Genomic DNA, 12,571 nt, shown 5'->3' with positions numbered 1-12,571 from the left:
ACCTTTTCAAACATTTCATTTCAGGAGCACAAAATAGATGAAGCAAAGGTCTTCAAAAAAATTCTAAAATGTATAATTACAACATCTTCGGGTACAGCAGCAAGATGATCTAACATTTTCTTTAGAAATAGCACCTCATTGAAAGTAAGGACAGCAGCAACATCATATCAGATAAAGCTAACAACGTATGAATGCAGAGACACATTAATCAGATCGGATAGCACACAGAATATATCTATAACTCAAAGTGGTCATCAGACTTATATCTGGAAAACAGATTGACTTCAAAAGATGTTTTTACTAGAAGTGACAGAAGGTCCTTCATTGTTCTCGGAGGCAGACGTGACACTGGCTGGCTTTGCGCCACTGCTGGTCGTCTGCCTTGATGGTGTCCGGCCTCTGAGTGGTGAACTGATCCGTCTGAATGACGGCGGTGAGCCAAAAACTGTAGAGGTTGGCAAAGTAGTGGCAAGAGCCGCGCGCACCCTGGCACTCGATGAAGGGGTGAGCGCGGAAATCCTTCAGGCAGCTCCCAGAAGAAGTCAGAGACTGGCCACCACCCTCGTCGCCTGCCCCCGTGTGCTGAAGAGAAGGAGTGCAGCAGGGCGGCCGTCAGGTAACGAGACAGCGTGTCTACTTTTATACCCACAATAAAGATTTCTATCACACCCACCATGAGGAAAGAGTAGCCGGTCCACAGACTCCTCCAGCCGGCCGGGCATGCAGGCACAGCGTGATCCTGGCTGTGAAAAGCCGCTGCAGGCGACACCGTCTCACACACCGCACAGCGGCTGATGTGGGAGCTAATCTCCAGGCCTGATAGGGGCATCATGGGTATGGGAGCGGTGGTGGAGAGCCAGTAGGATTTGTCGTTGCGGCTCGAGTAGTGACAGGCACCTTTGTTGCAGTAGGAGAACGGCATGGTGGAGAAAACAGGGAGGCAGGAGCCAGCCTGGCCTGCAGGTAGAGGAGGTGCAAGAAGAGAGAAAGAAACCCTACAAACGAATGGGCTGACGCGTGAACTCAATCCCAACCACAATGCACTTAAAGCCGACTCTTACCCAGATCTTGAGAGTGGGCCTTCTCTTGTCCCTCCAGGTAGACCAGACTGTAGCCCGCCCAGAGCCGACTGCTCCCTTCAGGGCACTGCGGCACCTGAACTGACTGGCTGTGGATCGTCAAGAGGAAGCCTGACGGTGACGCCTCCCCCTGGCCTCGGCTACCTGGATCACCAGGTGGACCTGGGATACCTGGAGGGTGAAGGGGTTCACAAGAGGAGGACATGGGTCGACAACGAGAGCGAGGACGAGATGAGATTAGCTACTTTTTGGAGGTAGTCAATGATTTACCTTGAGGTCCAGCAAATCCCAGCTGACCAGCATCCCCCGGGTCTCCAACAGGACCAGTACGGCCGGCAGGACCTGGTTTACCAGGGAGGCCCACAAACCCTATGGGGCCCTTCTGTCCTGGAACACACAGACACAAACAAACAAGGACAAACACACACACACACACACACAGAAAGGATGAAAACACACAGGTGTATGCAGACACAGACATGTGAAATCAGAGACATATGCAGACAAAGTATTAAACTGTCTTGCCTTTACGTCCTGGAGTCCCAGGGGGGCCCCGATCACCAGGATATCCCAGAGATCCTGGGTGACCACGTGGTCCCGGCTTTCCAAGCGGAGCTTTACCCGTTTTACTGTAATAATAATCACCAGTAGCACCTTTTGCGCCTGGAAAAAAGCATAAAGTTTTGATTTCCAGATGTACTGTCATAACATATTAACAGTGAGTTGTGTTGATGAAATGACAATCAAGTCTTAATTAATAAAAGTGAAAGAAAAACATCAGATAATTTCTATTTCACTTTAATAATAACACACACACACACACACACACACACACACACACACACACACACACACACACACACACACACACACACACATAAGCGCATCTCTAAGCTACCACTGCGACTCACCTGTCTCTCCAACTGGGCCGGTCACTCCCTTGCGGCCCCAAGGGCCAGGGACCCCGATCTGACCTTTGGGTCCCTGGGAACCTCGAGAACCAGCAGGACCTGTCGCGCCTGTCAACATGCAGCAACATTTAGAGCATGCAAGTGGACGGCAACACTGTAAATACTGATGCTAGCAGCATAGCGCTGTGATACCTTTTGGTCCTGTAAAGCCTGGGTAGCTCTGAGGTCCAGGGGGCCCTGGAAGGCCCCCGTCTCCCTTACGACCTGGTAACCCCGGGAGGCCAATTGGGCCTTGGTCTCCTTGGGTGTAAATACTGCTTCCTGTAGGGCCTGGCTCCCCAGGAGGACCTTAACACCCAAAGCAAAATCCAGGTTGTGGAGAAATAGATACCACGTCGCTCATACATACAGTTATATATCAACATGTGCACAAAACACACACCTGGGGGTCCTGGAGGTCCTTCATATCCTATCTCTCCGTTGGGTCCTGGAATAGGATTGGAGCATTCTTTGCCAGGGTTACCAGGTTCACCTGGGAAGCCTGGAAGACCTGTGGGAAGAAATACAGAAAAGTTAAATACCTTATGTCACAAAATATACTGCATAGAGGAATGAAACTGCAAGAAACAGCAAATAGATTGAATAAAAAGATGACAAAACATAATACAGTCTGAGTGACCATGACAGAATAATGCATGGTACGACATATGATACCTGTGGCACCGGGTGGGCCGCTCTGACCCTTGGACCCAGAAAAAATGGCTCCTGGAGGCCCTTGCTGACCCTGAAGACCTTTGACTCCAGGAAAACCATACGGTCCTGGAGGGCCAGGTATACCTGTGCCTTGAAGTAACACATTTGTAAATTGAAGTGTCAATAGTAAAATATCACAACATATTATGATTTGATGAGTATTGACTGTGAAAGTACAATTAACTTACTATAATTGCTTGATTTAAGTGAAAGATAGAGGGTGTCGCTAACTGTATACTGCATGAACAACTAATGTACACCAACAGACACACCATAACATACATGCAAAGAAAGGATTGATAAAATAAATTGATAAAACACCCTTCTTACCACTTGGTCCTTTCATCCCTTTTGGACCTCTGAGCCCATCGAGTCCATCGAGGCCTGATGGTCCAGGCAGGCCTGAACATGAATCCAGAGTACAACGTGAAATAATCTTGTGAGGCTATTAGCGGTCCTGTTTTAGAGCCGCTTTGACACAGAATTGGAGCCAATACAAATAAACTAATAGAGGCTCACGATGCCTGTAACCTGACATTATGTTAGTACCTGGAGGCCCATATGAGCCCGGTGGGCCGGGGGGTCCCAGACCTCCAGAATCGCCTGGAAAACCTGGAACACCTGGACGACCTGATGGGCCACGAGGTCCAGGGAAGCCTGTAGAGAGTTTAAACGTGCATATAAGCACAATGTCAAAGTACTTGAGCATTGAAGTAACATTAAGATCTGACTCATATTGTTTTAATGGCTGAAGGAGAAAATGACTGGAAACAGGAGCAGTTATTTACTGCCATTGAATGACAGTTCATGTGCATTCATATTATATTTAGATTATATTTATATTTATTTTAAATGATCTTGGTGACTTCCTTACTGTTAATTAACTTCATTATTTATGTATTTATTCTCTCTGGAGATAGACAACTGTCTGACACCTCAAGGCTAGCATTCCTAAATTTGAAGTTAAACAGCATTCCTCTATTTTCAAATTATTTCTGCTGTACATTCGTTTTATTTAAGTCTTCACTGGACATCACCTGTTCCTCCTTGTCTTCCTGGATCACCGACCACGCCTCGTTGTCCAGGCAGACCTGACCTTCCCCGCAGTCCAGGGTCCCCTGGATCTCCTGGACTTCCTCTGGGTGCTAGAGGGAATTATTTTAAGTTATTTCCAGTTTTACAAACATCCTCAAGTATTTTTTTTTGGAGTCCTTCCTCATCATTTAAGTAACTCCTCAATCGTAAGTCTACTGTTCAGTTGTTCAGTTGTTCGGTTGTTCAGTGTGGTATTTCTGAACTCACCACTGGGTCCATCCTTCCCCGGCAATCCTTTGGGTCCAGGTGGACCAGGTTCTCCATAAGACCGTCCTGGCTCACCTAGGAACAGACGTAGACATGTTTCGTCTCGTTCAGTCCAACTGAATGACAGAAATACTGAGAGATGTTGGTGGGCTTTGTTGTTACATTGCAAATGATCTAATCTGCTGTGGATTCACATCCTGTTGTATGAACTATTCATCTCTTTTGACTCACCCTTGGCTCCTGGAAATCCTGGTGATCCTGGGATACCTACTTGTCCCCATGGCCCCTGATCCCCCTTTAACAGACATCAACAGATTCAAAATATTTAACAACACTTTTGAGACTGACATACTATTAATTATGATGCTGTTACACCTCTTATATATGTATCATGTATGATAGATATATTACATGAGCAGTCTAGGACGAGCTGTGAACCTAATCCATGCCGTCTCCCGGCACATACTGGCTGTGCATTGCAGAATGTTGAACTTGTCAGAAATGATTTTTCATTCTCGTTGAGTTCCTACACAGACACAGACAAGCTATCTCTAAAGTTATGGAGAAAATGCATTATGTGCATTGTGTACCCGATCTCCATCAGGTCCAGGATATCCCCTTGAACCAGGGAAGCCTTTGATCCCGAGGTAACCATGAGGTCCAGGTATTCCTGCCCTGCCTGGAGCACCAGTGTTGCCTTTAAACCCTGGTGGACCAGGCCATCCATCAGGCCCCAGGTCACCTAGCGCTCCCCTTAGGCCCTTTGAGCCTGTGGGTAGCACAAAAAAAACATAGTCATGTCCTATTAATCACAATCTATAGTTATCTATAGTATGCGCAGTTTAGTTCCTGGGAACTAAATGTAGGATCTTGTTAAGGAACAGTTGCATTGCCTGCAGGTCCTTGTTGTCCAGATTGCCCCTTCCTTCCTCTCAGTCCTGATGGGCCTTTTGTTATATTCAAGATCCTTGATGGTCCTGGTAATCCTGGAGGACCACGAACACCTGGATGGACCACAGAGTGGAGATGAAATGCTCATTAACGTCAATAAAATCTTACGCTCATTCATTTTCATCTTGTGTTGTAGTTGCATGTCCACCATTGTAACTGTATAGGTCGTCTGTGTTGTACAACTATTTTAGAAATCCTTGTCACGGTCGAGTATCTTATTCATGCTACATATTTCAGTTATATATTCTGAACAGTGGCCTCAAGCCATGTTTTAAGGCATGCATATATTCTAAATATAATTGTATGTGCATTGCAACACATCCAACGGAAAATATATATATTTTATATTTTCATAACTTGCTGCTTGGAAAATATGTATAATTATCAAAAAATCAAACACCTACCTTTATTACCAGGCTGTCCTGGGTATCCAGCGTCACCTGGACGCCCATCGAAGCCTCTTTCTCCTTGTTTACCTCTGGGTCCTGCAGGTCCAGGGCGGCCAGGTAAACCTTTGGCCCCGGCCCTACCTGGGTACCCGCTCTCACCTACAGGAATTGAAAGGAAATGTGAAGCATTGTTGATGGACCATGTTTCAGTGAAGGCTTTTTCTCGAGAAATATTCTGGAATGTGTTGCTACTGTTTGGTTTTCAACAAACATTTTACAAGACTTCACATGATTACACTACAGGCCAGTAGCTCACCTTTCTGTCCTGACCAGCCATCGGTCCCAAGATCTCCTGAGGGACCAGCGGGACCTCTTGGTCCAGCTGAGCCCGGCAAACCGGGAGGGCCAGGGAAACCTTCCGGACCCCTCTGTCCATGACCAGGTGGACCTTTATCACCCTTAAAGCCCTTCAGACCGGCATATCCTATGCAACATTATATTGTTCAATGAGATACATATATTGATAAAAAAAACAAATTGATGAATCTAAAATGAATCCAGACCTGTTTAAGGGACATTGATGGACACGAGTGACCTAATTGCCACTGCTGTGTGCTTACCTGGTACTCCCCTCTGTCCAGGGTTTCCTGGAGGTCCTGCAAGGCCTGGAGAACCAATCAGTTCACACAAAGTGCAGGGTGGGCCTCTGGGCCCAATGACACCAGGGTCACCATTGTCTCCTGGCTCTCCTTTCCAACCAGGTCGTCCAGGTTGGCCTTGTGCACCTGTTGTTACAAGACAGCGATGGTCAACCAATTCCAATGTACAGGAAAGAAGGGAAAGCACACTGCAATGTGACTAAATATGGGATTTCTTGCTATATGCCACATTAGCTGACGCATAAGTTGCTGAGTAGTTTGTTTTTGAACACTTAAACATTGATGAAACTTACCTTGAAACCCTTGGTTTCCAGGAATTCCACGGCGTCCCCTTGGCCCCTGAGCCCCAAGGAAGCCGGGTGGGCCAGGAGCACCCGGCCTGGCAAAGAGGACATCTCCTGGGTCACCCTTTCTGCCTGGAAGTCCTGGGAACCCAGGAAGTCCTGAAGAGCCATCCAGGCTAATTCCACTCGGACCAGGGTCGCCCGGATCTCCATTGAAACCTAAAGGACCTTTTACAAATATGAGAATTGAAGGGTTCAAACAGCACTTCTTAGGGTATACTTAATGATTAAATTGCTTGCGGTGTGGATGGTCCTTGAATCATTATAGAGAGTTGTTACCTGGCAGTCCAATCCCACCAGTTTCCCTGTCATCTCCTTTCAGGCCTTTTGGACCAAGCAGTCCCACAGCACCTGGAGGACCATCCCTTCCCGGCACACCTGGAATCCCTACGAGCAGCCAAAGAAGACGTGTCTTGCAACATGTGATGATGTTTTTTAAAGATATTACTGTAACACCTGTAAAACGTACCCGGTGAGCCTGACTCTCCTTTTGGACCGGGTGATCCAATCTCTTCAAGACAGCATTCCTCAGTTTCACCTGAAATACAGCATACTGTTTGAGCCCATGGCAATGGTTTATTGTGGGAATCTCTGAATTTAGTCCCGTCTCTGACCTGGAGGGCCTGGTCGTCCAGGAATTCCTGAGGGGCCAGGAAGTCCCTGATAACCTTTAGGTCCAGGTTGCCCCTGAGAGCCTGGAACGCCAGGACCTGGGGGGCCTGTAAGCCCTGGAAACCCTTTTGCTCCAGCAACACCAGGGTAACCTTTGGGACCAGGTACTCCTACGTACCCAGCACCCTGTAAACACATTGTCTGGTACAATAACTGCATAATTTAAGTTCCATAAATTACGTATAAAGCACTTAAAACATAGACCCTCACCGGTGATCCAGGATCCCCTGCAGGCCCAGGACTTCCATCCAGTCCTGGCCTACCTGCTGCTCCAGGAGGACCAGGGTATCCGAGGACTCCTTGTTTACCCTTGGCACCTTTTAACAATAAAAATAAACTGAACATATTAAACTATCAATGTTTACTAACCATCAGTATAGGCATAAATAAAACAACGTGGTCTTTCTTTTAAGCTACTGTTGTGCCGATTGCCTTACTGTAGTGTCTGTTGAATACAAACAAATAAATCTTGACTTAGAACTCATCCATCCCCTGCAGAGTTGTTCGTATAATAATAGTGTTTATAGTGCAGGTTCAATGTTTAGAGGGGCTAACCTTTAGCATCGACCACAAAAGAGTGACCTTTTTGACCCTTATGTCCTTGTATACCAGGAAGTCCTTGAAAGCCCTGAAAGAAAACAAAAATTATTGAAAAAGTCACTGCTGCAAAGTTGTATACATGTGCAAGAGAATTGCTGTTATATATATTAGTTAGTTAGAGTCCTGCTGTCATTACATGTGGACCTCTTGGCCCCTCGTATCCTTTCAGCCCTGGGTCTCCTTTAAGTCCTTGAGCTCCAGGGAATCCTGGCGGTCCTGGATAACCAGTTGGACCAGGGGGGCCTTCTCTTCCCCCAGCAGACCGACAGTCACATTCCCCTGGACAACCTGTGGGACACTCACGATGACGAAATGTATTACTACGATGCAGCACATGTGTTTACTGTACAACTACACATGTATATATACACATAAGGACTCTCAATCTGTTTCTAGATTCCAACAGAGGTCAGTAGACACAGAGAAGAACAGACGCTCTGCTTGTGGGATTGACTGATGCATATGAACAGATCACCTTTAATGCCATTGACCCCTGGGTTTCCAGGAGATCCTCTGGGTCCGGCGTCACCATCATCTCCTGGGTAACCAGACTCACAGAAGTAATCTGAGGAGCAACAAGCAGCAAATACTGAGCAACATGAATTCAATAAAGTAGTGTTAATGCATGAATAATTAGTGGACTCCTTTCATCAAGTAATTGAGAACTCACCTCCACATCCTGACCAAGAATGACACACACACACACACACACACACACACACACACACACACACACACACACACACACACACACACACACACACACACACACACACACACAGTAAGTAAAAGTAAACATTCAAATGAACATGCAAAATAAAAATGGCTCGCTAACAACCATTCAAATTATGAAAATATATTAGTCAGATTCACTTTTTAACACATAGGAAACTCCTTTGTGTCCAATGTGAAGGAAGTAAGAGTCTACCTGGAGGACCTGGAGTGCCTGTGACACCTTTAGGTCCGTGGACTCCTTTAGTTCCCTTTAGTCCCGGAAACAAATTTTCAAAGTTGTTAAACGGCCCTGGCTCTCCCTTGTAGCCCTTCGGACCGACAGACCCCCGTGGCCCAGGCAGACCGAGCTCTTCTGAGGGGTGAAGGACAAGAACAACGTTCAAGCAATGTAGGATCAAGACGGACTGAGATTCTGGCTGGAGGTCAGATCCTGACCAGAGTGAGAGATATACTCAGAGATATGTAGAACAGAAATCCAGGAGTAACCTGAATGCTGAAGATGACAAGCTCTGACCTGGTATTGTTAACCCTGGAGGGCCTGGAGGTCCATGCATGCCCATGAACCCAGGGTCACCTTGGGCTCCAGGCAGTCCAGGATACCCTCTGTCACCTTTAACACCTGACCCATAAAGCATGAAAAAAAATCATAATTTAGCAATATTTTTAAATAGGACTGCAGATAACGGTGAAGAAGTGGCTCGTGTTCATATTTGTATTTTAGGTTTCTACTCAAACATTTTACATGTGACGGTGTTAAAGAAAACATTTAAAATCTAAAAGCCAATGTTACCACAGAATATTGTTTTGCTAATGTTCACATTGGTGAAAACCATAACTTTAAGACTGTAAACTGCTGACCTTTGAATTAATATTTAATTTATTATCCAATCATAACTCAAATGAAGTTATTATAGCTGCTGTGGTCTCACCCCTGGAATCACTTCCATTGAGTAAGTTCAACAGACCGGGTGGACCTGGATCTCCTGGGTAACCCTGTTGGATGCAAAGACAGCGACGGAAACTATAATCATCTATGGAACATGAAGATGAGAAGAGGGATCAGAAATAGCAGGTCTTGTAAGTATCGCATTGAGGAACCACCAGAGGGCAGCAGATAACACGCCACAAAGACGCCAGCAGCCATCTGTGCTGCAGGCGTCCTCTTAGTTTACCTTCCAGGAGAACTTTAAATATAATGGCCATTGCATGTTTTACAGACAAGTAGCTTTTGTTTGCAACTGATGAACTTTGTTAAAATTGTGATGCACATCCGTTTGATGTTTGTGTAAAGCCCACCTTCGGTCCATTTCTTCCAATGAGACCTGGGTATCCTTTCTCTCCACGCGAACCCTGAAACAATATAAATGTATTGAGTCTTAAAAAATGGCCTATATATAGGAGCATACAGGAAGTCCTCATATCACAGATGTACCTCAGGTCCTGGAGGTCCATCTCTCCCAGGAAATCCTGCAAGACCCTTGAGATGGAAACAATGGGGTGAATACCGTCTGTCTGTCTAAAGGCATGTTGCAGTCTGAGTTAAGTCACCCACCCTGACTCCAGGAAAACCGAGGATGCCTTGCTCTCCTTTCATGGCTATGAGGTATACGTCTCCTCTTCCACCCTGATGAGGAAGAAAAGGCCAATGAAATACCTTTCTCTTTGTCTCAGGCCCACTCGTATGCTTACTGGATGAAACTCACACTTGTGCCCTTTGGTCCACATTGTCCAGGAGGACCCATCTCTCCCTGAGAAGTAACGAAGACAATCAAGAAAACTAAAACATATTTGTCTTCATACAGGTCAATGCAGTAGTTCCAAATAAGCAGACTGCTAGAAAATAAAACGAGAGCTTTGCCTTCACCTTGTTGCCTTTGGGGGGAAGGAAGTCTGGAGGAAATTCTATGACTTCTTCTGGTCCTTGTGGGCCAGGTGGCCCCTGCTCCCCCTGCAATAAGGAATGAAGGGGGTAAAGATGTTCGCTAGATCGGATAAAAGTCGCTTATAAACTTTCACACAGCGCAGAAACCTCAGTGCAGAACTTTCAAAGGCCAAAGTGGTTTCTTACATCGTCACCTTTCGCTCCTGCCAGTGATCCTCCAGGGTCGCCCTGCACAGCCACCAAAAGATTAGTATGGTTTTATATGTGTGTGTGTGTGTGTGTGTGTGTGTGTGTGTGTGTGTGTGTGTGTGTGTGTGTGTGTGTGTGTGTGTGTGTGTGTGTGTGTGTGTAAAGATACTACAATGGCAAATATTGTAAGATGACTCACTGGTAGTCCTCTCACACCTTTGAGTCCTTCCAATCCCTACGTGGGATCACACGTGTTAACATATAAAGATGCAGCTTTTCTTCTTATAATGTAGATTAATAATAATAATTAAAGCATATATAAATAGAGCTATAAACAAAACATGACTTTTGCACCTGAATCCCATGAAGGCCAGGAGGGCCCGACTGGCCTTTAGGCCCAACGACTCCTTGTCTTCCCTGATGTTAAAAACAAAAGAAATACCATGTTCAAGAAAGTGAAATTGAGTCAACTACACGCATGGTGTATGTTAGAAAATATTCAGTCCTTGCTTCATCTTCTTGCAGAAAAAGACTGAGGAATCCTGTTTTACTGTCAGAATACATAAAGGAAACTTACAGGTACCCCGCGCTGTCCATCTCTACCAGGATCCCCCTGTGAGATGGAACAAATGTTTACAGACGCTGTAAAATGCATTTAAGTATGAAGCCGCTCAAACAGAAATGGGACTTGTCCGTTATCACCTGAGCCGCTCCAGATTGGAGGAATTTACCTGAAGCCCTGGAAGCGAAGCACCATAAAAAGGTTCTCCTTTAAATCCTTTTGGTCCTTGTGATCCCTGATGAGAAGACACCATACATGTTTACATTAAACACATTATAAATAGCATAGTTAAAACAGCAGACACTGAATTCTATATTTATACATTATTTTCAAAAACACTAGACCAAAAAAAATTAGGACCAAAAATAATAATAATAATAATAATAATAATCAACTTTTATTTTTTTGTTGACGAATTAGGGACCAAAAAAAAATAACAAAAAAAAAAATCTACTTTTTATTCATTTATTTATTTTTCGTTGACAAAAATTTTAAAAAAAACATCTAAAATATTTTTGGGGGAAAACTCAGAGCCCAAAAGATTAATGAGAATAAGAATGTTGAAGATCCAGCACTAATGTTTATTATTCACTTGTTTATTCCTACAATAATAGCTTTTTAGGGAAAGATCAACAAGCCACATCTAAAACTATCTAAAAGGACATAAATCTTGTTCTGCAGAAATATCAAAACATTTATAAATCCCAACAGTTTTAATGCGCTGCATGCGTTTTGCTCCACTCACCGGCGGCCCATGGAGACCATCCAGACCAGGAATACCAAAGACTCCTGGTCGACCTCTTGTGCCATTACAGCCATCCAGCCCTCGCAAACCAGGCTCACCGCCTGCTCCAGGGTGGCCCTGAAGAATGTCGTGCAGTTATTGTGGTGATGCACAAGTACGATGAGAATGGTAAAGAAATCATGGCTTACAGCATGTATGGCTTCAGGCCTCTAGTTTAACTTTAATATTCCATAAGTTTATGCTGGTTACTGTGAAATACTTGAGTTTCTATCAAAATCAAACACTCGAGGAGAGAAGAGGCAGCTGCATTAAGCACAAAGAAGAACCAGGAACATCTACTGTGATCCATGATGCGACCACTAGAGGGCACACCAGACACATCTACTGTGATCCATGATGCGACCACTAGAGGGCACACCAGACACATCTACTGTGATCCATGATGTGACCACTAGAGGGCACACCAGACACATCTACTGTGATCCATGATGCGACCACTAGAGGGCACACCAGACACATCTACTGTGATCCATGATGCGACCACTAGAGGGCACACCAGACACATCTACTGTGATCCATGATGTGACCACTAGAGGGCACACCAGACACAAGGGGCAACTCACTGCAGCTTGTATTCGCCAACATTATATCATAAATGTGTGAACTCTGCAGCTACAGTTTTGAATACCGCATCACATTAACAACTGAGAAAGTGTCTGATATTAATACATCAAAGATATATCATAAATTCCTTGTGAGAGAAAAATAGGCGACGCATCTGTTATCTTCACATTGAGC

The 12,571-nt window shown here is 45.1% G+C and overlaps 1 protein-coding gene across 1 annotated transcript; it reads right to left on the bottom strand.

Annotated features, from left to right (window-relative positions):
• Positions 1 to 321: 321 nt before the first annotated feature.
• LOC137802250 (collagen alpha-4(IV) chain-like) lies at positions 322 to 11,838 on the bottom strand. The gene is made up of 28 exons (XM_068600003.1): positions 11,774 to 11,838; positions 11,198 to 11,263; positions 11,044 to 11,079; positions 10,821 to 10,883; positions 10,683 to 10,701; positions 10,260 to 10,343; positions 10,101 to 10,143; positions 7,797 to 7,906; positions 7,003 to 7,170; positions 6,872 to 6,926; positions 6,668 to 6,775; positions 6,461 to 6,547; positions 6,338 to 6,423; positions 6,117 to 6,170; positions 6,006 to 6,050; positions 5,702 to 5,767; positions 5,401 to 5,544; positions 4,046 to 4,120; positions 3,771 to 3,888; positions 3,293 to 3,373; positions 2,705 to 2,827; positions 2,433 to 2,540; positions 2,183 to 2,338; positions 1,991 to 2,098; positions 1,350 to 1,466; positions 1,062 to 1,250; positions 674 to 957; positions 322 to 582 (listed from the first exon to the last, which is right to left on the bottom strand). Exons 1-28 carry the CDS (start codon positions 11,836 to 11,838, stop codon positions 322 to 324), a joined length of 2,919 nt encoding a protein of 972 aa, XP_068456104.1.
• Positions 11,839 to 12,571: the final 733 nt, after the last annotated feature.

The sequence above is a fragment of the Clinocottus analis genome, unplaced genomic scaffold (assembly GCF_023055335.1).
Source record: "Clinocottus analis isolate CAN_PGR_092001 unplaced genomic scaffold, fCliAna1.0.p SCAF_11, whole genome shotgun sequence".
NCBI classification, from domain to species: Eukaryota; Metazoa; Chordata; class Actinopteri; order Perciformes; family Cottidae; genus Clinocottus; species Clinocottus analis.
The sequence above is the reverse complement of the archived record's forward strand: the minus strand, read 5'-3'. Positions and strand labels throughout refer to the sequence as shown.